This window comes from Platalea leucorodia, assembly GCF_965183815.1.
Source record: "Platalea leucorodia genome assembly, chromosome: 2".
Taxonomy (NCBI): Eukaryota; Metazoa; Chordata; class Aves; order Pelecaniformes; family Threskiornithidae; genus Platalea; species Platalea leucorodia.
Window position 1 is genome coordinate 66,045,953 of NC_138824.1, and position 25,662 is coordinate 66,071,614.

The 25,662-nt window shown below is 40.9% G+C and overlaps 1 protein-coding gene across 5 annotated transcripts in view; it reads left to right on the forward strand.

Moving 5' to 3' along the window:
* Nucleotides 1-267: 267 nt before the first annotated feature.
* Nucleotides 268-25,662, forward strand: part of CUL4A (cullin 4A) — a 42,071-nt gene continuing 16,676 nt past the window's right edge. For 2 of the 5 annotated variants that reach the window (XR_014227387.1, XM_082303741.1), the window contains exons 1-11: nt 957-1,182; nt 1,870-1,985; nt 6,525-6,628; nt 8,818-8,887; nt 10,649-10,722; nt 12,235-12,397; nt 14,910-14,999; nt 16,375-16,457; nt 19,618-19,685; nt 22,647-22,765; nt 25,406-25,598. Coding sequence is in view for 3 of the 5 variants with exons in the window: in XM_082303741.1 (XP_082159867.1) it covers nt 1,011-1,182; nt 1,870-1,985; nt 6,525-6,628; nt 8,818-8,887; nt 10,649-10,722; nt 12,235-12,397; nt 14,910-14,999; nt 16,375-16,457; nt 19,618-19,685; nt 22,647-22,765; nt 25,406-25,598 (1,252 nt within the window). In the remaining 2 variants the exon portion in view is untranslated. Of the gene's footprint in view, nt 441-954; nt 1,183-1,869; nt 1,986-6,524; nt 6,629-7,556; nt 7,668-8,156; nt 8,246-8,808; nt 8,888-10,648; nt 10,723-12,234; nt 12,398-14,909; nt 15,000-16,374; nt 16,458-19,617; nt 19,686-22,646; nt 22,766-25,405; nt 25,599-25,662 lie in introns of those variants that run through there. The other 3 variants (XM_082303742.1, XR_014227386.1, XM_082303743.1) reach the window with 3 other exon arrangements.

The following is a 25,662-nucleotide window of genomic DNA, read 5'->3' on the forward strand; positions in this document are numbered from 1 at the left end:
TGCGTCAGCGATAAACCTCGTGCGCTGGGGCATGCTGCGTGTTCGCGGGCGGGGGGCGCGAGCCTCGGGTGCTGGCAGCGGGACGGCGGGGGCGGCCGCTGCTCCTCCTCCTGCTCGCCCTTGTCGCCTCGCCTCGCCAGGAGGCGGGCGGGAGCCTCCGTGAGCCCCGGGCGCGGCGTTACCCTGTGCCGGGGCCCCGCTGACAGGAGCCCCGTGCCGCTTCCCTGAGAGAGAGGCTGGGGCATGACCGCCCGCCGCCCCTCCGTGCCGGCTGCCGGCGCGCCGTGGGGCCTCGCTGCCCGCGGGGAGCGCGGGGGTGTCTCGGTGGCCTTGTGTCAAACCAAGCATTCGCCTCCTGAAGCCGCCGCCCGTGGGAGCGCCGCCGCGGGCCGTGCCGAGCGCGGGCACGCTCCGCGCCCCGGCCGCGATGGGGGTCGCGGGTGAGCGGGATGCCGGCGGCCGCCGGGGGCTGGCGCCTCTTCCGTGCGAGAAACCGGGATCGGGGCGTGGGAGACGCGGCTGCTCCTCGGCTTCTGCTCCCGCCGTGGTGCCGCTTGGCGCCGGGTACCAGCTCACACAGGCGGGCGAGGCAGGGGGAACCGAGGGGGTGCGAGGCGATGGCGGGGAGCCGCTGCCGCCGCCCGCTCGGCCCCGCGGGGGGCTGCCCCGGCCGCCGGCGGGCGCGGGAGCCATCTTGTGAGCGGGGCTGGCGCTGCCCGCACGCCCGAGCGCCGGGGGCGGCCCGCAGCCGGGCTGGGCGGCGCGGACGGCGAGGCGGCCCGGCGGGGCGCCCCGGGGAGGGTGGAGGCGGGCGCCTGCCTGCGCCTCCCGGCCCGGCGGCTCTTGGCAGCCGCCCGCGGGCAGGGCCGGGAAGCCGGCGCGGTGGGGGAGGGCGGCTGGGTGGCGGCGGCGGCGGCGGCGGCGGAGGAGGAGGGGAGCGGAGGCGGGGACCAGGCGGCCCGGCCCAGCCCAGCGCCTTGCCCCGGCCGGACACGGCGCCCGGGGCGGAGATGGCGGACGAGCCCCAGAAGAAGCCGCAGCTGTCGGCCTTGGTGGGGCACACCAACGGGCTCACCAAGCCCGCCTCGCTGGCCGCCGCCACCCGCGCCGGGGGAGGAGGCGGCGGCGGCGGCGGCGGCGCGACCGCCTCCTCCAAGAAACTCGTGATCAAGAACTTCAGAGGTGGGTGCGGGGCGGGCCGGGCCCGCTGCCCCGGCAGGTGCGCCCTGCCCCGCCGCACGGCCCCGGCCCGACCTTTGTTTACCGCCGGCCCGGCCGCTCCCCGCCCCTTCCCCGCGGCCGGGCCGGGCCGGGCCGGGCTGGCGGCAGGGGTACCGCCGCCGTCGCCCGCCCCGCCGCCTTATCTGGGCGAGGGGAGGCTGCCGCCGGGCTGATAGCGCTCCCCGCTGCCGTCACCGCCCCGCTTGAAGGGGCTGCCGGGGACACGCGTGGGGCTCCGTGCGTGGGGGCCGCGGGAGGAGCAGCAGCGCAGCGACGACTCGCGCCCCGTCGGGAGCGGGCGGAAAGCCACCGTCGCGTCAAAACCGGTCAGAGCGGGGCGAGGGTTGCCTTGCTACGAGCGGCGCGGGGGCGGAACGCAACAACCCGGCGGCCGGAGCGGCCCCGGGGTGGCGGGGCCGGCTGCGCCCCGGCCGGGCAGGGTCCGCCTGTGGGGGCCGGCGGCGGGGCCAGAGGCGCCCTGCAAAGGCTTCGTGGCCCTGGGGGGGGGCGGCGGCCCTCTCCTTGCGCCGGGCTCGAGGGCTGAGGCACAGCGCGGCGCGGCGGAACTCGGTGAAGGCGGGGTGGGAAGGGTTGCTGGGGAGTGCCGCTGGGCGGCGGGCTGTCAACTGCCTGTGTCTGCCTCCCCAGAGAGACCCAAGTTACCGGATAATTACACTCAGGACACCTGGCAAAAACTTCACGACGCGGTGGGAGCGATACAGAGTAGCATTTCTATTAAATACAACCTGGAAGAGCTCTACCAGGTAAGGCGTGCAGGGTTTTTCTCAGTTCAACAGAAGGAAAATGAGCTGCTTCGGGACTTCCGCAGAGCTACACATAATGCGTTTTGATTTGTTAAAAGCTGATTATGTTTTCTGAACTGCTCGCCCCGTACTCTGTTTCTAGTCAGTTTGCAGTTTTGTATATCGGTTCCTTGGAGAGCTACCGGGATCTGGGCCCATGAAAGAGCAGCTTAGGTCGGGAGACGTGGAAGGCTGCGCCTGGGCAGGGCTGAGATTTAAGTCTCAGTCTCTTCAATACAGTGCCTTCTCGAGATGCTGAAAATGGGACGTTACTCTCGCTGGGTTATGCAGATACATATTTTATGACGATTTCTCTTTTGTACGTGCTTTGTCTCTTGTGAATAGTAATGTTGAAAGTAATATTATTAGGTAATACCAGTTGGACTTCAGCATCAGTACCCCTTGGGGAATTAATAAAGAAGCTTGGTTGAGCAGGCAACAGACTGTCAGTTTACCTGTGGTTCAGATTACTGTTACATTTTCATAACAATCAGGATTTTAATTTTTTTATTAAAATGATGAAAAGCATGGCTGGCACATCTGGACTACTGGAGCAGGGGCTAGGGAGGGTAAAAGAGGGAAATACTCATGAGCCATTTCTTCCTTTCTACTTTCTGCATTTATATATGGTTTAGTTCTATATTATTTTAAATGCGTATGCTTTGAGATGTTTAACTGAAGTAGTAATTTTTTACAGTGATAATGTTATAAAAAATTATTGATGTGCTAAGTTGTGCTACATAGCTTAAGTTATGAGATTTCTGTGGGTGCAGGTGTTTGATCTACAGGTGTGGATCTCATTGCCAGATCAGGACTTAAGACGTTATTATGCTCACCTAAATTATTCTAAATGTTCAGCTAAGGTGGGTTTGATGTTGTCTGCAAAATGTGAACTGTGAGGGAGGAGAAAGCCAGCAGTCCATACTGGGTGCGTGCTCAAGAAAATCAGGATGAATTTGGGAGCTGACTATACTTGTCTCTGCGATTAGGTAGAGTCTATGGGTCTAAAATGGCTGGTTATGTAAATGCATATTCACTTAACATAATTTATTCTCTTTAAGTAGGTAACTTGACTGTGATATATTCATCTCTTAATATTGCAGGTTTGCAGAGTTTTAATTACATAATACATTTTATGGTTTTAAACTCAACATTTGAAAAATCCTGCTTTTCCATGCCTAGCTAAAAAAAAAAAAAGAAAAAAACACAGATGCTTTGAGCGTTACCTAACTTGTTTTCAGAGGCTCAGAAATGAGATTATAGTAATATGGCTATGAAATCGCCGGGGTACAGACTTGAGTTTTGGCAGAAGAGGAAGAGAGAGATTTCAGATAAACTAGGAAGGGAGAACTGTACTTGCTTTTTCTGTTCGCCTGCTTATTTGTAAAAACTGCGCAAGGCCAGCTCAATAATCTGTAAGGCAACGGTGCAAATCAGCAAGATTTCTGCACAGTGGGTAGTGGCGGTCAGTGTGCCTATGCATAGATAGGTACTTACTCTCCTGCCAGGGGAATAAAAGATGAAGTTCAGCATCCGTTGGAAACCTGATCTGTACTTACAGATCGTTTTAACTGCCTGTTGGTGAGCACCGAGTCATCCACAGGGGAAAATTTCTCTGTGTGCATCAGTTCTTACTATCAGGGCTTTTGGGTGGTTTTTTTTGTTTTCTTTTTTTTTTTTTGAGTCTTTATCTGACGTTATGGGAGGAAGTGAGAGGCCTGCTATAGTTCAGTGCGGTGAGCAGGCTGGTGTACCAGCCTGCCTTTGAACTTTCTGATTTATTCATTTAATTTGGCACGGTGGCTGAGGCAAAACTGAAGAACAATGACAAGGCTTTGTGAGAAGGCCGAAGGATACTCCTTTCCAGGCATTAGAGGCAGCATGGGATCAGGCATGAAGGTGCTTGGCAGAGACCTAGTCAGTGAGCAGTGGGAGGGTGGCAGCCAATTTTTTGCGACTAAAATAGAAATGATGCCTGGGATTGGTGGTAGATTCCACAGATTTTGATAGAAGTAGCTTATACTTGATGGGATAGAGAAAGTGGGGCAGTGCAAAGAGTTGCCAAGTGAGGAGTGAGTGATAAAAATAATGGAAAAAGAAAATTCCCTTTGCAGCAAGGTCCTAAATAGCCTGAAATGGGGCAGCACTGCCCTTCTGGAGGACATAGAGTAGGACGGTGTAGTAGTGAAGGAGAAAAAAAGATGAGTCCTGACCAGACTTTTGTTTGGATGGATGGATGGGAAGGGCTGTATCTTAGGGAACATAAACTCTCTGCAAAATGATTATGTGTGAATACTGTTTGTTGCAGATGTCATTTTACTTATCTGTTTCAAGACCAGATTAAAAACATAGCATAGGCACTGTGTGATAGTTTTATTTGTTTGCTTTCTTTAATATTGTATCAAAATTGAGGAAGCCAAAGTTGATGTGCATTTAAATAAAATGACATCAAACAGGTTAGAATTACCCCATGGGGAGATCTCTGGGAAGCAGATTCACTTTATGTTTTGGAAGACAAACTCTTCAGGATGTTAGAACCTATAGAGGAAATAACACAAGAAGGAGCAATAATTTGCACGCTAAATGTTAAAAGAGAAGACTCTGCTCAAAACAACCTATTAAAAGGTTGATTTGAAACAGAACTTTTACTAGATGTATGTAGATTAAGAGTCTAGAAGTGTTATCTTTCTCGTATCCTTGTAGACGTGATAATTACTGTAGCTCTTTTCCAAACTAATTCTGTGCAAGATGAATAAAAGTCAAATGAAATTTCTTCAGGAAGAGAGGCAGCGAAAACTCCGAATGAAACAAAAGGTGAAGCAGGAGGAAATCACTGGATTTCCTGCCCCCCATCAAAAAACGCAGAAACAGCTAGTACAGGCGGCAGTGAGGTGTTACAGCTGCAGTTTGAAATACACTTTAATCCAGCACTGTTGCCCAAAGAAGCAGGCCCGCTTTCCCCCTCGCCTGTCTCTTGTCCCACGCACTTGCTAGCCCGTGTGTTTGGATGGTCTTAAACTGAAACAGCGTGAAGAACATTTACTAATGCTTTGACAAAGACTTACGTGCTGGCATTAGGCACCATAACGTTTCAGACTACAAAGAAATAAGACACACCAAAAAACCTAAAATTTGGGGAAAACTGAGTAAAGGCCAAGCACTGGGAAAATACTGAAACTTTGTCCAAGTTCGTTGATGCTATGAGAAAATTTGTCAACAAAATGTGACACTATAAATCCTCCGCAGCAAAGGAAAACCTTCTTGGGTCAGTTTTAGTTGCCCAGGTGAAATAGCGCTTTAAATCTTAGGCAGTGTTCTCTGCAGTATCACCTCATAGCATGCAGGCAGTTGAGGTGAAGTTAAAGGAAAAGACAGCTGGATTTTTAGTTCTGAAAATCATGTCCAACTCCTTTGGATAATTTTGTATGAAGCACTGAATGGCCAAAAATACTTACTGTAAACTTTACAGTTGTTAGAGAACATTTGGCTGTCTTCATTGTGATTCATTTCAGATGCTATGGTCTATTAATAAAATAATTTGTTGAAATACAGCACACAAAATAAAGTGTGCCTGGAACAAAATCTAAATATAGGCAGTGGTATCAAGCAAGGCTACGTTTTCTCTTTGGCATTCTCATTGAGTTTCTTGTGAGGAAAAAATGTTAGTGTAAGACAACGTAATTACTGAATAGCTGAACTGCAGTATTCTAGAGATGGCCAGAGCTGTCTCAGCATAGTTTAGGTCAGCTGCATAACAACTCGATTTACATTAATGTAGTGACCAGAAGAATGTTTGGTTTTGGGCAGAAATGGTCTTTGTAGTCAACTATGGATAAACACTCAACTAAATCCCATAAGGTCCCCATAAATCAATTCGAGTCTTCATTTAATGGTTAATGTGGTTTTTTTGTTGTTTTTTTTTTTAATTATTTTTCCCCTCAGTTTACTTATCTTAGCATGAGTGTGTGAATCAGTGGAAACATTCGGAAAGAAATATGTTAATAAAATGACAGGAAAGCAGCTGTATTCATTCGCCATTTAGAGAGGGTGGTTGAAATGTCTACCTTAAAGTTATTAAGAAATGAAAATATTTAGAATTATTGTGTTCCCCCAAAAAAAGTGCATGTGTGCATGTGCTGGAAGATGCACAAAACGGTCCTCCAGGAAGAGTTCTGCTGCTGAGCGGTACTTGGGGGTGTGTGGGGGGGTGTATTCTAGTAATGTTTAACAGCACATCTGAAATATGACCCAGATGGTGATGGTGGACCTTTTTGTACACAAAATCCAGCGGTATAAGAAGAGACCAAAATCAGAAAGGAATAATGAAGTCTTAATTTTTCTACATAGTTTGGATAATTTCATTTTGATGTTTTGTTTTTGTGCACAGCTTGGACAGATAACGCTGATATTTTTTTTCTCTTTGTTGTTGGCCTTGGCACAAAAATTTGAGTGTTTTGGGGTTTTTTTTGTCTCATTCATAATCTTTTTTTTGGTTTTTAGGCTGTTGAAAATCTCTGTTCTTACAAAGTCTCTGCTACACTGTACAAACAGCTGCGACAAGTCTGTGAAGATCATGTGAAAGCACAAATCCTTCAATTTAGAGAATATCCTTTTCTTGTGCACAGAAGTGGTTAGAATGGTTAGCTTAAATAATTCTTTTTTAAAACAACACTTTGGCAATTACTGGTGTAATTTTTACAGTATGTTAAAGAGGTTCTTTGACCACTTACATATTTTCAAATCACGCATAAGCAACTTTAGTCATCTGGGTGAATAATTTTGTGTACCAATAAGTAGCATGCTGATAACAATTTACTTATCATTTTAATAGGAATGCAAATTTTATACCTAATCTAGATTTTTCAATAGCACTATGAGATTTAACAGCAGGTATGGATTTTTATGGCAGGTGAGTAGTGGAGATGCTTACAGTAGCAGTAGTTTAAAAAAAAATCACCACAGTAATTTTCAACAACAGTATCTTCTGTAGAAGAATTCTCAAACATAAAGTACACCTGTTTTACCAATAACAACTACTGGTCAGCAGCAGTGTGTCGCAGAGGCATTCCACAAGCCCTTTAGGTGTCTTATGTGTATCTTGGGAGAGAGCTCTAAGTTCAGGACGTCACTTGGCTGTCTTGGGATGCACAGAAACCTGTAAATTTCCCCATAGTTTTCTAAAGTTACATTGCTGGGCTTTTCTTCTGGCTGAACTGGTCACAGAAGTGCCTGTACATCTTCTCTGGACACCTGGGTGCAGCCAGCCCTGTTTTCTGAATCCCATTGTGCTTTGCATGCTGAGACTGTGCTTTATGTGATAGTTGTCTTTTGTGTAATAGCCTGGGGGTTGCGCTTGCTCCGGCAGTAGGATAAATAGTCTACGCCCACCTGGCTGTCCCCATGTTCCTGGAGAGTGCCTTAGCAAGCAGATGCAGGAGAGTGCCATACTGAACAGATACTAGGGTACTTTGGGTGCTAGCCGTGTTTCCCAGGTCTCTGCATGTATTTTATTAGCAGAAAATGATAGGTTAAAATAGAAAGAAGCAAGGGACTGGGGCCCAGAAAGAACCTTCTTTCCAGTTGAATGCCTTAAGTGTGCTTTGGAGTGTGCCTCTGAGTTTCTCAGTTGACTGCATTCCCCAGGTAGGTGCCTACACTCATAAAGATAATAATTTTTTTCCTTTTTTTTTTTTTCCCCCCTGTTATCTAGCTAAGTCCCAACATGGTTTTGGGTTGTGTGTTTTTGGGGTTTTTTTTTGAGTCCCAGTTAACGAGTCTGGCTTCTACATAGCATATAAGAAACATAGGTACATAAATCAGCACTGTGAATTCACCTCTTATATGGCAGCTGATTTTTTCATTACGTTTACTTTGATGCATTTAAAATCACATCCAACTGAAAAGTACATTAGTCAGCACAGTAATCTCTTAAACATAACTGATCTGTGAGAACCAAATCTTACAGTCTGTTTTAAAGCAGTACAGTCAACCATTATTTTGCATCCCTGCCTTTTCAGACTTCAGAGGATCTTCTGAAGAGATGTTTTAAAACTGGTGTTTTAAAACTTTGCTTTCTCCCCACCCTCTGACAGAGCTGGTTCTTTGGAGAGTTGAGAATTTTGTATTTTACAGGTATACCACTTTATATCCCAAGGACATGAGATCAGATTAATCAGATTTGGCCAGAGGGAGTTGGAGATGGTACTGTGCAGGAGAGGAAGGTAAACCCATGTTTAGATTTACTCATATGACACATGAAAATTCTGTTACTCATAAGGTGGGTCTGTTGTGTAATGAAGAAAACTCGGTAGTTTACTTAGGGAGACCTGGGGATGTATATAAAAGGAGTGGTATTTGGATTTGTTGAGGATTATTTAGAACTGTAACTGCTTTTGAGAGATTAGGGTCACTCCTGTTGTGCACAGTGTGAAGTCGTTAAACACACAAAATAAACCTTTCTATCCCTCTCACCTCAGTTGGTGACAAGGTTGGTTTTGACACTGTTGGGATTTCTTGTTTAAATCTATATCAGAGTTATACAGTACAGCCACTAGATGGTATTACAGAAGAGCAGTGAGTGTTATTCCTTGAAAACATAGGGAGGCCTTTTGGAGAACTGCCAGCCCTTCTGCTGGGCAGAAGCTCTGCAATTAACCGTTTATCCCTGGGCAGTCCCAGCAACACTGGAATGAATATCCATGGAGTAGCTTTGCTTAATGGCTGGCAGAGATCCTCTCCAGGATATGGCCTCAAAAGATACTGACAAGCTAGTTTTCCTTAATAGGTGCTGTACAGATTCTCTGGATAGTCTTTTATTTTTAAAGAAGATAAACAAATGCTGGCAAGATCATTGCAGACAAATGGTAAGTTGAATGTTTGTTCAGAATACGGATCCTTGAGGTGTGAAATCTGGCAAGAAGGAGTTTGTCGTGGTTTTAACTTGGGACTGTGCCGCACCTCCTCCTCCAAGTTTCAGCATTGCTTTTCACTTTCCCCTTTGCTAGCAGGGGGGCGGTTTTGTTTTTTGTTATGTTCTGCTGTGTTGACTCTGACTTTCATAGGTTTCATATGAAGTTGGAGTACCACTCAGAAATATCTTGACACCTGTTTTCTATGGGTAGAAAGAAAAACTAACCAGGCTACGCTGAAATTGTTTGCTGTTTGTAATTTTAAGTAATTGGAGAATCCACAATCTTTGCTTTTAGATAGCTCCATGAGCTAGGCTAATTTGTGACTTTTTTTTTTTTTTGGCAAAGCAGAGATGATTATCCTGACTAAAGGGCTAAGAAACAGGAAGATTTAAAAAACTGAAACTCTTTCTTTCTTTCTGCCCTTCTTCTTGTCCCCTACCTCCACAATGAATTATGTTACAGGAAAAAAATCCTTTCTCAAAGACACTCCGTGTGAATTGTCCCTTTAAGAACGCATTATTATAATTCTAAACCAGCATTTTACAATGAGTTTTCATTGCATTGTCACTTAGCTTTGGCTACAGATGCCCAAAATGGTTGAATTTCTATTTTCATTCCTCGAATCTACCCCTCTTCCCTCCCCTGTGGGCGATGGGCAGAGGTATGTGATTTTTATCTGAAATAAAAATGGAAAGCTTTATGGAAACTATTCAAAACAAATTCAACAGTCTGATGAAAATAGAATTGAAGTTTATTGCCCTGAAAGTGTAATTAACCTTGACCTATGTTTCTATAAAAAGGCTTTCACTATGAACTCTGTTCACTTTAATTACTTTTGAGCGTTCTTTTTAAAAATTTTTTTCTCCTCAAAGCAACAACCTGTAGCAAGTGGCTTTCTTGCCCATGTGCTGATTTAGCACTTGTGGTATTTAAGAAAAAAGAATCAGCCTCGCTGCTGTTTTACTTTAATATGCTTGGCCAGAAACAGTGTCAGCTTGAGAATTGCTTCAGAAGCAATGAAACCTTTTAGGGGAGGAGTAGGTAGACAGCTGGGGATAGAAATCTCTGTAGCTGTCTTGGGGGTGAGTTAGTTACTGACATCCTGAGTTATGCTAAACTGAAAGCTGGGCAGCCTTTTTATCAGTAAAGTTAAAAATGGATTTTGAATGTGAAAGAGTAATAAGCTCCCCCACCTCCTTCTCCCACTTTTTTAATAAAAAAAAAAGATAATATATTTTTATACCTTCTTTCCCCTGTTAGAATTAATATATCTCTATTTTTCTCATGAATTTTGGCAGCTAACTTTTATTACGAAAAGATCTGTTGCACAGCTTATTACTGTCTCTGCTTAAAGCTTCTTTTTTTTAAAAGCAGAAACCATGGCAGCATGCTATTTCAGGGTGTTTACCAAATGTCTTGGTGGTACTGCTTAAATGGCTTATGTATCTCAGTAGCACTAAAACTCATAACAGGCTAATAAAACTATTCAGTTAATGGTTATGAATTTGAAAACTGTCTTGGATGTACTTGGTAATACCACTTAGTAATAGTATTAACATCAATAAATTACATAGCGGTGGCTATACAAGCCACCACAGAAGCTGAAAATACATGCATCAGCAATTAAGGTGCATGTATATGTGATATAGTTGCTTTATAATTTAAGAATGCCACATGATAGTGAAGAGAGACATTTTCTTTATATATTTTCAGATCATGATCAGAAGCATTTTCTTATTTCTGGATCGTACATATGTACTTCAGAATTCAATGCTTCCTTCTATATGGTAGGTATCCATGTAAGTATTCCTTGAATCTTTAGAGTTTGAACGTGCTATTATATTTGTAAAGGTGGAAAATAAATTTTTCACATTATATTTGATCTGTGTAATAAGTGTCTAAAATTTTGTGTTAATTTATGGAAATACATGTGTCAGTGTACGCATGTGTCATTTCCTCCTTCCCCAGGAATATTCATTGAAAAGTGAGGGTAAAAGAAGAAAAAGGTCTGTGAACATATGCTGAAAAGTCAAGGCATATATATAGCTGTAGTTGTCACAGCCCGGGTGAGGGTGGCTGTGTGGGGAACCTCCTTGGGCTGGTGCCTTTGCACCTGAACACTGAGCTAAGTGTTACTTTAGGTGCTCTGGGTTTTGACAAAACTCAATCCTCAGCTTCTTGCTCAGCTGTTTTTTAAATAGGTCAGATACACTGACAAGGTGCAGATCATCTTTCCAGCACTGGCCTCTTGAGAGTCGAGACCTGTGGCTCAGAGCGTTGAGATGGAAGCCAGCTCCCCTAGATGCTGCTGTACTTTCAGCACACCACAGTCACGTCTTTGGGCATTCTGTTTTTCGGCATCCCTCCTGAGGAGCATTTTATATCATCGCCTGAGCACACAAACCTAGGCTTTGTGAAAAATTTCTGGTATCAGTACTCCATCTAAAGCAAAAAAAGATGTAGATAAAGTACTGAAGTGAGAGCATGCCTTTTCCTTGCCTGGATGGCTTCTGTGCTCTTGGGAGTTCCTCAGGCAGTCCGAGAAACCTGGCGTCCTTCTCCTGCCCCTCGCTTGTCCTGTGGACCTCTTTCTTCCCAGCCTCTGCAGTAGTTTTCCTCCAACTCTGTGTTAGGCTTCCTTTTACTGAATGTTGTTGAAGGGGTCTGTTCATACTTTGTGTCTTTCTTCCTCATACCGGGAAAATTTCGTTTATTGAAATCCTGATGCATGTGAGGACATTGGAGATAACAAGTTTTACCTAAGATTCCTGTGTTTTCCTTGGCCAAGACAATGTTTAATAATTGACTTATTCGTGGCATAGAGGCACCATTCCTCATCCTCTTAGAATGAAACAAGAACCTGATACAGGTGATCGTAAGGTCCTAAACCTACAGAGAATTCATGCTTTTAAACAAAACTTACAAATTACACATAGATTGACTGATCCAGGGAATCTTATGTTAAGGTCTATGCTCAGATTTTTTTATTATTTTTATAATTTTTTTTTTTAATAAACGGAGAATGTTATAGTCTATTATGTGAAATACGGTCAGGCTGGTCACAGTTCGTAGCTGAAGTATAAGCATCTGGTAGCATGTGGCCTCATAGCATGATAATTCTTTTTATACTTTTTTTAGTGGACAGCACCAAAAGAATATACACGCCATTAATATATTCTCTTTATGTATAATATACATACACTATGTATATTTTATATGTATTTATTTTTCTCAAACTGAGATACAGACTTTTGGAAAGAATCACCAGTGTGATTTATTAATTTTCAATATTCACACAGGGATATGGGGCTAGAGTTATTTAGAAATCACGTCATTAGTGACAAGCAAGTTCAAAACAAGACTATTGATGGAATCCTCCTGCTGATCGAACGAGAACGGAATGGTGAAGCTGTGGACAGAAGTTTGCTGCGGAGCTTGTTGAGCATGCTCTCTGATCTGCAGGTGAGTACAGCAAACTTTACTAATAACGCCTACATTTAGAAACAGAGTTTGGACTCTTCTAATTTGTGTGTTGTACAGACATCATTTTATTATTCTAGTGAACGTGCTTCAAAATCTAGCTAGCAGACTGATAAGGTTGCCTTTTCTTTACCCGATGCACAATCTTTCATTCTTTGTTTGTAAATGAGACCTCTTTGCCTGTTTTCCTTGGCTGACATAGTAGCCTACAGACTCTTAAATAATAGGTTTGCAAGTCTTTTAGTACGTGTAATGTTTTGTCTGTCTTAATAACTGGTTTTCTAATCCTAGTGCTGGCTAAATGTAGCAACCAAAAAAGACCACCTCCGTCACTGTGAAAAGGCTTTTTGGAGTCCAGGTCCTGGGTCTGTATCACAAAAACATCACTGCATTAGCAACTGCTTAGCAGAGACGCCAAGGATAGAATGAGATGTAAAGTTAAGGCCGACATTTTCAAATACTTAAGGTCAATCTGTAACTTCCTGGAACTTTCTATTAGCATAGATACTAAGTAACCAAATAGAATAAAAAATGTTGTGCTTCTGACTCTGGTGTATGTGATTCTCTGGTCAACATTGCAGCTTTGTGTGATGTGCAATAAAATTTAGGAGCTGGCTTTCATTCTTACAAACTGTTGAGGTTGCTCTCTTCCCAGGTGGTGTACAGTGTTACAAAACTGGCTGAAGGTTTAAAAAAGAGTTTGAAGAGGAAGACTGCATAGAAAACTATTAAGTAGTCCTTTTTGGTCAGGCAGCTTACCTGCTTTTCTGCCTTTCATGTTAACCCTCCTGGCTTTCGTCCATAACTGTCTCTAGTGTACCAGAAAAAATTAATTACTCTGTTCAAGAGAGAAGGCAAACTTCTGTCAATGATTTTTCAGATCACATAACGTGAAGGTGCGGATCTGATTTGTGTTCTTTCTCCCACTTTTTTCCCCCCATTGTTATTTGCCTTCTCTAACTGCATCAGATTCTTGTAGGTGTTGACTTTTTAACATTATTTTTTAGCAATGTACTATGCTAAAGATAAACATTCCCCTTTATTGGATCCTTCTTACAGAATTGTATTTAGGTCTGCATTCTCCTTCATTGGCTCAAAAGTGTAGTTTTCTTCTTTCACTAGGGAAACTAACTTAGTCTAATCTGTTTTTTCATAATATCCGTCACTTCACTGAGGTAGAGATGTGCTTATAATCCTGTAATTTTACTCCAGGATCTCTGCTTCTCCTTCTTTCAACAGAAGTTAGCTTCTGGAGAAAGATTAATTAATAAAGCAAATCCTATATTTAATTTGAAAACAGTCAAGCTCCTACTCATTCCTGATTTTTAGGCAATTATCTAATTGAGAACCAGCTGCTGAAAGTTGATTCCTGCTTGCATAAATCCTATTCTGTAGCTGTTTCCTGTTGTAGAGCTTTACACATGTTTTATGCAGAAAATAGTTCCATATACTTTTATGTTAATGTTTTTCCAGTTATCCTGAAGGCAAGGAAGGTAAGAAATGAAATCTAGCATTTGATCCTGTTGAACTTGGAGGCAGTGTAACAAGAAGGCTGAAGCAATGAGTTGATGTCTAGTTGTGATGCTGAATTAGTGAATTTTTATGCTCTGAATGCTTGTCGAGCCAGAGGTTTCATATTTAAGTTTGCATTGAAAAAAATAAAACTCTTACAAGTCCATAAGAAAAAAAAAACTGGTCAGAATGTAATAATGAGTTTTACAGCTCTGCTATATTTTCTGGGAGAAATATTTCCGTCTATTCTTCTACCACACTCAGTGAAAAGAAAACGGAAAGATTCCTTGAGTGTCCTGCTGTTTACATGCTATTCCCTAGCTACCTTCTCCAGATTGTTTTAACTATTTTATATAGTTGTCCTTTCTAACTTATCTCCTTTCTATACTAAACTGCTAATCGTTATGCAGAAATTTTTTGATGTCTGTGATTGTTGGTGCCCTTTTTTACACATCACCTTGCTCCTTCCCTGGAGAAAGAGAGTTCACCTTGTTTGATACAATTCATTTTTCCTGCTTTTGGGCCAGTGGCAGATCTGAAGAGGCATCACTGAGCACATTATTATTTTACTGATGGGAATTACTTGGTTTGTGCCAATGTTTAACTAGCTGGAAGTATCTTATTTTTTTGTCACAGAAATATCAGTGGGAGTCTTGAGCTCAGGTGGACTGGATGTCATTGCTGTGCTTATGTTGGGTACTGGTGTTGGTCTGTGTACCTTAAACAGAAGCCTGTCAATTTGGACTATTTGAGTACTGATGACTGAAACACTCTATTGCTGCACTGGGAAGTCAGCTCTGATCTCAGTCTTTCTAAAACCAGTGGGCAAGCAGAGAACTTCTGTGTTAATGTAATGTTACTCTGACACTTCTCATAACTGTGTGTATTCTTGCGATTTTCCTTGCTCTCTATTCCTGACAGCCAAAATATGCTACCCTTACTGGCAGCTTAATGTAAGTAACTAAATTAATTTCTTTAACAGGTTTACAAGGAATCATTTGAACAAAGGTTTCTGGAAGAGACAAATTGCTTATACGCTGCAGAAGGCCAAAGATTAATGCAAGAAAGAGAGGTAGGTGCATGCTGAAGATGATTGCTTTTATGCTAGTTTTATCTGCTAGTGAGAACTTCTGGTAGTGCCATGGTGTATTAATGCTCAATGAAATTCACTGGTGCCCAGGCACGCAAGCACACATTCACAGGTTTTGATGGGGACCACAGTACTGTATCGAAGTATCCAGATTGCCTTCATGTTTGAAATATATAATTAAGGGTGGAGAAACCCAGTGACATTTTGCGTAGCTGCAGTCACACTACGAGAAAGTCATTTCCACATAAAGCTTAAAGGTGTGCCACCAATATTATTTTTGCCCAAGAGCTGTGAAATATCCACTGGCATCATTCTGCTACGTGCTTAATACCTAAGTAAACCATTTACTTCCTTACTCTGTCGTTGCATTTATTTTGTTGTTTTGTTTCTTTTCCTTATTAGTTAAATAGACTTAAGACATTTTTGTTTTCTGTCCTCTTGACATAAAATTATGCTCTGCAGTGGACAGCCTGCAAACGTGGTTATCTCTGAAAATGTGTATCAGAAGCTGAGTTTTGTGGTGGTCTAAAATACAGAAGACTACTTTTATTAATTCCATTTTAACATTGAGTCACTACAGACATTTCGAAAACGCCTGTTTACACTGCACTGTGGTGAATCCTTGTGTCTAATCCTGCTCCATTCACCTCATTGCCTCGTGTTCCACTGGGACCTGAGGTGAAATGCTTTGACACAGATTTTGAGACCAAGAGTCTTACTGCTTTTATAACGCCTAGTGGAAAACTGTGGAAAAACACAAAAAGAGTAAGGCCCTAACTTATACAATGTATACATGTCCATATTTATGCATGTGCACATAATGCATACACATATATGCATATACATGCATATGTACATGCATGTGTGTGTGCCTGCATGTATGTATATGCACATATGCATAACTGTTTTGATCATTTCAAGCCTGAGTTTCATAGCTGTGTTGTAATATGTGCTAAATGTGTTAACTCTCCATAGGGACAGATATTCCACTGGGGAAACTGCCATTGAAATAATAGAACTGTATGGTTCACACTAACTGAAAATCTCCTCCATGATATTTTAAGGGCTAGCTTACCTCAGAAGGGTTTTGAGAAAAAAAAAAAAAACTTTCTCTGAAAAATTCTCAGATTTCTGTTTTTCTCTTTCTTTCTGTCAGGTGCAGTTATAATACTTTTAATATAAAATAACAGTGATTAATAAAAATATCAATTATGTACTACATAACAACATTCTGGTGGAATAGTCCTTTCCAATTTGTATTCTCTTTAAATTTGTAGTTTAAAATAATTGTCATGGAACAAGATTGCCTGCTGTTCATACTTTTGTAGTTAAACTTGACATTCTCTTGTCTCACTAGGTCCCAGAATATCTTCACCATGTTAATAAACGTTTGGAAGAAGAAGGAGACAGAGTAATAACATATTTAGACCACAGCACACAGTGAGTACAAATTTTGTCATTCTTAGCATAAATCAAGCATCCATCATAAAACAGTGTGATTATCCGCAGTTGTAGAGAGACAGAGATTATTTCTGCAGTGTCTTACAGACGTTATCTTGTTGACAGTGCTTGTGATACAGTTTGGTTTTTTTGAGACTTTATTTGTATCAAAACTGATTTCTTTGAAATCAAAATACACTTTGCATAAGAGGGGAGAAATTTGTCCAGAAAGATTTATCGGTGTATACTGAAGGTAACGAAACATTATATAAGAACTCAAATTTGTGTTATCGAAGGAGCAGCTGATTTTAGCCATTCATGTACTGATAACAAAATTAACCACAAATCCCTTGAGGGAAAGAAAAGACTCATTAGGCAAAAAAAAGAAAAGAAGAGGTTAAATTATGGCATAGGATAGCATGAGCAGTCCAGGATGTGAACTTAACAGTAGATCAGCTTTGGTGCAGCTGCTGCCAATGTATTGTGCAAGGTAGCTTGTCCTTTTTTCACTTGGGTGTTGAGTAATAGTGTGTGTTTTGCTGGGGTAAGAATCTGCATTCAGGAAGTACTGCAGAGTCACTGACATGCTATAAATCCATACATAATTTGTCCTGCAGTAAGCTGTTGCGTTTTTTTTTTTTTTTTTTAATAAAGGACATAACAGTTAATAAAGAACATGACATTTTATTTTATTTTTTAGTTTTCTGGATGACGTATTGGCATTTCATTGAGTGTTAAAAGGATAATTGAATAAAAATTATCTTTTAACTTATTATTTTCCTCAGGCATGCTTTTTATATATACTCACACGCACGCGTTGCATGTCATCGTACATATTTGAACTTGAATCTTCTTCCTGTAAATGCTGATTGCAGTGTGACTAGCTTTTTCTGGCAAAATCAGTCACATTAAAATATATGGATCTATTTCTATGTATAAAGCTAAAGCATATATATATTTGTTTAAGTTAAAAAATAGGTTGATATCATTATATTTTTAGTCTAGATATAAGTCAAGTCCTTGCTTTGAATCTCGTCCTTAGTTAAAGGCTTAGAAACCTACTTTTAGAAGGCTTTGCACTAATTTCCTTTCTTTGCATTAAGAAACAGCAGATCTTAAAATTAGTGCCCTTGAGTAGTCCTCAGGTCATACTGTCTCTCTGGGTGTGCATGAAAAGAGCAGAAAGGATGTTAAATTTAGTTACTGGGTTTGATCTTGAGATGGAAATGATACTTCCAGGACAAAACCGTCATGAGAAACACCAGTCAAAATACTTCAAATCAGATTTATGCAACACATGGAGAGCGTGTTGTTGCAGCCCATAGAGGGATTTATTCAGCCCATCAGTACATGCCTCTTTCTGGACAGCTGACCAGAATAAGCGTGTCTCCTGGTCAGTCAGTAGATGGCCGAGGTGGATGACTTTCAGGCTGCACAGAAGGTACCCTCAGGCTCATTCATCAGCTAGCAGTCAAGATAAATACTCATTCCATCTGTCTGCTTGTTAGGAAATAGTGCTCTGCATCTCAGTCTCAAGCAGACAAATTGTCCTTACTTCCCCTGTAGGCAGAATAGGTCTTCCAGGGCAAAGCATGGTATTTTATACAACCTTGACTACTTCTACTGTTGGAGACAGTCAGCAGCTGTAGATAGCAGTAGCTGGAAATTTCAGGGAATATGGAAGTGACCATAAAAATGGCCGTATGTGTTAAGACCAAGAGTCTGTCTAACTGGTATTTCATGTTTGCTTAGGACCACTAAAGGGAAAGGATGGAGTAAGTATATGTGATGCCCTGATACTCTCTTAGTATCTGTCTGTTTTCAGCTCAGGGTATTTTCTGAACCTGGTGTGGTTTGTCTGTTCAGATCTCTTTCAAATACTTGCACTGTCTCACTGGGACTCAGTAAGCTTTTCCATCTGTGCCAGCCTTTGGCAAAGCGTTCCACCAGTGCACTAGCCACCAGGTGATAAATTGCCTCCTTTTGTTTAAGTCTGGCTCCCAATACCATCACTGATGACCCCAGTTCTTGTATGGGAAGGGAAAGTGATCAGTCAGTTCCCTTCCAGCTTTTCCCTGCCTGTCAATGCACTGTATCCCTGCTAAGTCATCTCTTTCCCAGAAACAAGAGTCCTAACACGTGCAGTTGTTTCTCTTGTAGCTGCTGCTGCATGCTTTGATCATCCCTGTTGCTGCCTCTGAACCTTTCCAATTTCTAATTTAATCTTTTTGAGATGAAGGGACTAAAACTGTATTGTATGGAAGGTCAGGCAAATCATTGGTGGGGTGTTTCAGGAAAGGTGGTGTTTTAGCAAAGGTAGGGATGTAAAGTGGATGCTGCTACGTAAAAGGCTTCTATCAATCCAAGTCGAGCACCTCTCGTCTAGAAAATCTAAATTAAGGGTCTGAGAACCATTTTTATAAAACTTAACTCAGAAAGAAATGGTTGGTCTTTTGTTGTCATATTGTAAGCAGCGGTAGAAGTTTAAATGTTGAAATTAATTATCCCTTTGCACTTTAGGCATTTCTTTCTTCTTTTAGTTTATAAAAGATGTAAAGGAAAACTTGCCATTATTTTTCAGTCCTGTCTAAAGTGAATGTATCAAAAAAAAAAATTTCATTAATAGCAAAGAGTAGGGAAAATTCAAGGACAAACTTAAAATGTTTTGCAAATTTGAGTCTTGTGGTTCTAGCTCAATTTATGCTTATGGAGGTCCATAACACAATTAGATGAAAAGTTTGAGTTTCGAACATCACCAGCATGACTTGTGTTGTTTTGGAGTTCAAACCCTTGGAGGTTTTTGTTTTGTTGTTTTGTTTGCTTGTTTGTTTCCAAGAAAACATCAATTTGACTTTTTTTCCAGAAACATTTTTGTATTGATTTTTGGTGTCTAAGCTTCTCTCTTCTACTGTGTAAGAAATTGCTTTTTAGTATTCAAACCTGAATTTCTTTTTTAATTACGCACATGGTTTATTGATTTCTTTCTTGGCTTCTATCACACGTGACATTTTTTGTCCTAATTTGTAGCCTCTGTCTTAAGAAGGAAATTGTTGATTTTTTTTTTTTCTATTATAATGTAAGTTATTCACAAATACACTGCGACAGGAGGCGACTCCCTTATACTCTAATACTTCTAATATACTTTTCTTGCCTTATTTAGGAAACCACTGATTGCTTGTGTGGAGAAACAGCTACTAGGAGAACACTTATCAGCTATTTTGCAAAAAGGTATATATATTTTTTTTTAATTAATGTATTCTTCGATAAGCAACAGATTCTCATACTCTGCAATAACTATAAACTCCACAGCTTTTATTTAAGGAGGTATACTAGCCATGGGAAAATCTTCCAGAGATACAGAAAGCCAACCCTATGACTGTTACACCCACTGTGACAAGTAAATTGTATATGTGGAAACAAATACCTAAAATATAATTCCATATTTGTAAAGGTTGCTAAACTCCCTGAATCTCCTTTGACTTGCAGCAGTGACCTTAGGAATTAAACCTTTGGAACTGCTTATTTCCTAGAATTATAAAATCTTCTAAATGAGAGCTGCAGTTACTGTCATAGCTTCTTTTATGTGATAACCACACAGCTCAATTGCAATAGCTTCACATATTCTTGTGATTGTACAGTTCAAGAATCATGGGTTATTGGAACTGACAACATTCCAAGGCAATGAACTTTCATATGCTTTTGTCTGTATTTTGCCTTCTGTCTGGCAATTTCAGATAAGAGCTGCAGTCGTCTTAGGAAGTCCTTAGTCAGACATTAATGTCTTCAAATCACCATTTCTTAGTTCCTCTTAACTTATAATATCTCCTTTTTCAGTGAATTTCTGGGTTTGGTCAGTATTCCCTGATCTTTTAATACTTTAAACAATCTTTTTGTTTTCTTGCAGTAGCCATATTTTAGGTTTTAGATCTTCTAGCAAATTGTCCTTAGATCTTTGTTTCCTTTACTGCTGCAAAACGGATGTCCCTGGTAGCCTGGTATCTTCGAGCTCTGTCACGTCCATGTTTGTTAGTACTTTCAGGTTGTTACATATACCCCTTTCACTTCTTGCTTCGTCCCCTTTAAAGATAGACATATGCTCACAGTTTTCTTTGAACTACTCTGGGAGTAGGTTATTTCGCTGTTTTCAATGCATTTATAAAAATAAGCGTGGTCACTCCATCTTAGCTATTCTTAAGCTTATCATAAACAGGAGGTAAGAATAAATAATTTTTTGTTGTTATATGTCAATTTTGCTTGCTCTTTAATTCAAGTATTATTTTTAAGTAACTTTTCCAGTGACATATTTGTTTATCAGTTGGCTTAACCAGAAAGTATGTGGTCTTGTTTTAACCCAATTTTTTTCTTGGTTTGTAATGTATATGTACCATCCATGTAAATATGGAGACATTGGTACGTTTTTCTAGTTACTACATTTTAGGACTGTAGTATTGTTGGATCAGCTTTTGCATTCTATGTCTGCACTTTAAAAAAAAAAAAGTAAGTCTAACATCATTTGATTTGCATAACTTTCTGCATTCATTTGATCCAGGACGCGCTGTAATTTGCTTATAACATCCTAGTATTCCATGCAAGTAGAAGAAGATACTGCCTTTTGTAGGTTTTCTTCCTTAGGAGAAGGGATGTGATGTAGTCAGTTTGATAACGGGGGGGGGGGGGGGGAAGCTTACAAATGCAGGGTACGTATAAGAAACTTTTTTTCTTGTATTATTACAACTGCCATTAAGTAGCTATTGGTGGTTTTTTTCATTGTGGGTATAATAAATTTTTCCAAGGCTGTGGCAGTGCATTCTGGAAGTTGTGTGAAGCCTTGTCTCAGAGGATTTTCCTATATGTCTTTTTCATTTGTCAAGAATGCGACAAAATATTTATGTCAGTCACACAGTTCATATGCCAGAGGAAGAGGGAAGGTTAAACTTTATAATCCAGGTTATAACAAAGCATTTACTGTATTGGTGTCTTTAAATGAACAGGAGGTGATGCTTGGATGTGATGGAATGGGCATTTCTTAATTCCGTGTTCAGTGCCAAAAGAAGACCAGTAATGTGTTTGTTGATGACTTTGTAATCTCTTGTCTTACATCTGTTAAAGTATATCCATTCTTCTGATATCTCAAAAGTTTACGCATATCTCAAAGTTTAGGAAATCTTAAAATATCATGCAAAAGTTTACCTGACATCATTCTTGAACATTGCTTACCTTTCTGAATGTGTAAGTTATATTATACAGTGAAAGTATTTTTAAGATTAAGAATATAGTGGAAACAGGATAATTCACTAGTGATTGAAAATCTTTTGTTATCTAATACCATATAAAAATTGGAATGAATGAAGTATATTTTGTGAAGTGGGACAGTTGTACAATGTCAGCTACACTGATGATATGAACTGTCAACCTGTGTAAAAATCAAGCTTTCTGGATTTTAAAAAATGCCATGAATCTTTGATGTTACCCTCCCATATTACTAAAGCCTCTGTCATCAACACCAGGCAATGTATCTCTGATTACACTGGGACTATATTCATCATATTCTCAAATGTAAAAACGTGTATGTAGTTGTAATGCTTCATGTTTTGCCTTCAGCTTCGCTTCTCCATTCATTAGTCCAAGGCCTAGTCTCATGTAGGGTGAATTGATAAAGGCAAAAGTTGTTTGGAAGGAAATTGCAATCTTGTGTTATTCCATCTGTGTGAGCACAGACAATTCATAGCGTGTTCTTAATCTAAAAAGATGGCTCACCACACTCCACAGAAAAAATCTTGCAAAGTATTTATCTTTAAATCTGGAGCAGTTTACTTAGCTTACTGTTTTGTGACATTCTTTAGAGGTTCTATGATATCTCTTGATAAAACTGTACCCTTCAAATCAAGCGCTGTTCATAAACGTTCTGCAAAAGGCTTACAGTCAACACCTTCTTGGGAAAGTACTTCAGTTGAAATAGTTTTAAATTATACCATAAATCATTTCAGCCAGTTTAAACAAGGGGACATGTTAACCCTGAGCATATGGCTTGCTTTCAGAAATTTAGTCTTTAAAAGTTCATACTTTTTAAGCACACTGGAGGGTCTTGTCTTTTGATGTATTTCATAGAGGTTTTTCTAACATGTTTCTAACTGTGTATTTATTCAACTGTGTTCAAATTTGCTCTTTCTTCTAATTTTATTTTTTTAGGACTTGATAACCTGCTTGATGAAAATAGAATATCAGATTTGACCCAGACATACCAGCTGTTCAGCCGGGTAAAAGGTGGGCAGCAGATCCTTTTGCAACATTGGAGTGAATACATCAAGGTATTTCAAAGATCTCTTATTAATGTCAAAAGTTATGCTGTTATCACATATTTCTTCTATCAAAACCAAGAACAATATCTTGTAGGTGTACACATCAAAATTCTGTTATAAGCAAATATGGGGAGGGATGTTAATGCTTCCCCTGCCAGTAACAGTCACATGATGAGAAACAGCAAGACCTAAGTTTTGGTTTTAAATTTCTGCTTGGAAATTGCTTTCCTTATAGGTTTGAACATTATACAAGAAGTTATTTTGGTTTGCTTTGCTTTTAAATAGAGCCACATGCACATGTGTTTAGAGTATGCTGGATTGTGCTACTTGTTGTGTTTTGCTACAAATACACTCAACTATTTACATATCTGCAAAATCAGTGGAGCATCAGAATGTAGCTATTCTACTGCAGGTTAGCAGTACTACATGTAACCAACCTACAGCAATGCTGATGAATGTTTAAGCTATTTTGAACAGAATACTCCTCTTGAAAATAATCCATCATCAAAGTTGTATTTAGATGCTTCAGCTTTGTTCTGCTAGGTGTAACATGCATGTAGTACACTGCCCCAGAGAACTTGCACTCTAGTGCTCTTGCAAGATGAAAGCAGGAAAGCTTCACAGAAGATATTTCTCTCCAGAGCTGCTAATTCCCGATGTGGTAGTTCTCTCCTGAATTGCCCATGTGTTCATCAACCTTCAGCACTAAGTGGCACAACATCAGTTCGTTCCAGAGGTGCCTTTCTGGCACACCCATGTCTTTGAGTTCTGCATGGCGCAGTAGTGCCCAGCCCGTGCGTGTGGGACATAGTTTTGCCTCTGCCCCCAGAACCGAGGTGGAATTTCCTCCACAGGGTGTCGTCCAGTGTCCCCACATGCGGTCCACGGATCCATAGGCAGCTGGGCCAATTGAGCAGCTTGCCGTGGCCAAGAAGGAATATCTTTCTTCTTCCTTGCTCCTGGATCACGGTCCTGACTTAATCCTTGTGCTGCCTCCCACTCCGTAGACTCTTTTGTGATCTGTTTTAACACAGTACCTGGGCAAGGTCAGTTTTATGCCAGGTGTAGTGAGCTAAAGAGGCTCACAGAAAAGTCCTGATGCTAGCCCAAGGAAAGAAGCAGGAGTTCAGGACAGGTGGGAAAATAAGGCGAGAAGGACCAGAACCTCTCCTTTCACAGCAGCCAGTTGTTAAGTTGGCTTATCATACCTTATGTCTTGCAGAGTCAAACCTTTTATGCCTTTGTTTTTAAGAAATTTTTTTACAGACTTAAAAAGCTAGAAACCATTTTCTATAGTGTCAGTAAATCTCCTCCTTTCAAACATTCTGTACAACAGAATGCATTAAAGTGAGGCTTCAAGTACTAAACTTTTATCTTGTGAGCCAGTGTAAGAAGCAGCGCAGAGACTGTGCCAAATTACTGGGGTGAGGGTCTGTGCTCTACTGTAGTCGCCTTTTTATAATTTCAGAGGTGCCACTTAGCTTTCTGTATCTCGGTTTGCCATTTGGAAGAATGGGGGAGTGCCCTGCAATTTATGACCATAACTGGTAGAGACTGAGAGATGTCCAAATGCTGTGTTAATGAAGGGGAAATTGTGCTAAGTGTAAGATATGATGGACTAGATGATCTTGAGAGACCCCTTCCAACCCAAACCATTTTGTGATTCTGTGATAAACATATTGAATCTAATGACCTTGGGCAGCCTTGTGTTTGTCTTGCTTCACTCTGAAATGTTACTTGAGAAAGCTCTCAATGAAAGATCACGGTGGATAATTAGATATTGAAGTGGAAATTCTGAGGTTTGGGAGGGATTTCCCCGGCTCTCTTTGACTGTTGTTGCGGCTGACATACTTTAGCTGACGAAAATACACCAGTGGAATACTGTTCTGCTGTTCCCGTGCAGATGTTCCTCTTTCTCACCTTGGAAAACTGGTCATTCTGTCTAGGGCGCTGATCAGTGTTACTAAGCAATTGTAAATTGTCTGATAGGTTAAAATCCTCCCTTACAGGATATTTCGCTTCACTAGACAGATGGTATTTTATCTCTAACTTTAAGATAATAAATGTAGGAACAAGAAAAGAAAGTCAAGTCTGTCGCTGCTTCTTGTGAATGGGAAAGTTTTGTTTTATTGCCAGTCAGCTAGGTTGTTTTGCTTTTAAGCCCTTGCTGAAAGAGGAATCTTGGAGTGATGAGCAGCGGTTGAATTTCACCACCTGTTCCATCAATAGAGCTCCCTAGTGGATTTAAGAAAAATAGTGCAAAGTTTCCCATTGCACTTAACATTTCTGAGGCAGTTTCCATATAATTTCTTTTACATGAATCATGTAGTTCTGTATCTAACTGTAAACTTGCACATCATACAGTCATGTCTACTGTGTATTTTTTTTTTTTTCAGCTTTCGTCTTAAATGTATATAATCTTTAAATCAAGCACTAATGTTTGAAATCCATTAATGTGTGTCTGGGTTTTTATTTTAAATTTCAATGCATCTCATTTTTTGAAAACTTGAAGTCACATAAGTAGCTCTGTAAAAAAAAAAAAATAAAATGATTCTTTCTAATGATAAATTTTATAAGGGTGGATGTGTCTGTTGGGGGAGATAGGTAGCGCTCTAAAGTATTTTATTATCAAAAGTGTTTGTTTTACAGAACTTTGGGACAACAATAGTGGTTAATCCTGAAAAGGACAAGGATATGGTGCAAGAGCTACTAGATTTTAAGGATAAAGTGGACCATATCATAGAAGTGTGCTTTCAGAGAAATGAAAAATTTATAAACTTGATGAAGGAGTCCTTTGAAACATTTATCAACAAGAGACCAAATAAGCCTGCAGAATTGATAGGTACACAAATATTTTTCTGTAAAATATTTCAAAAATCTATAGAAAGCATGATAAGATAATGCTG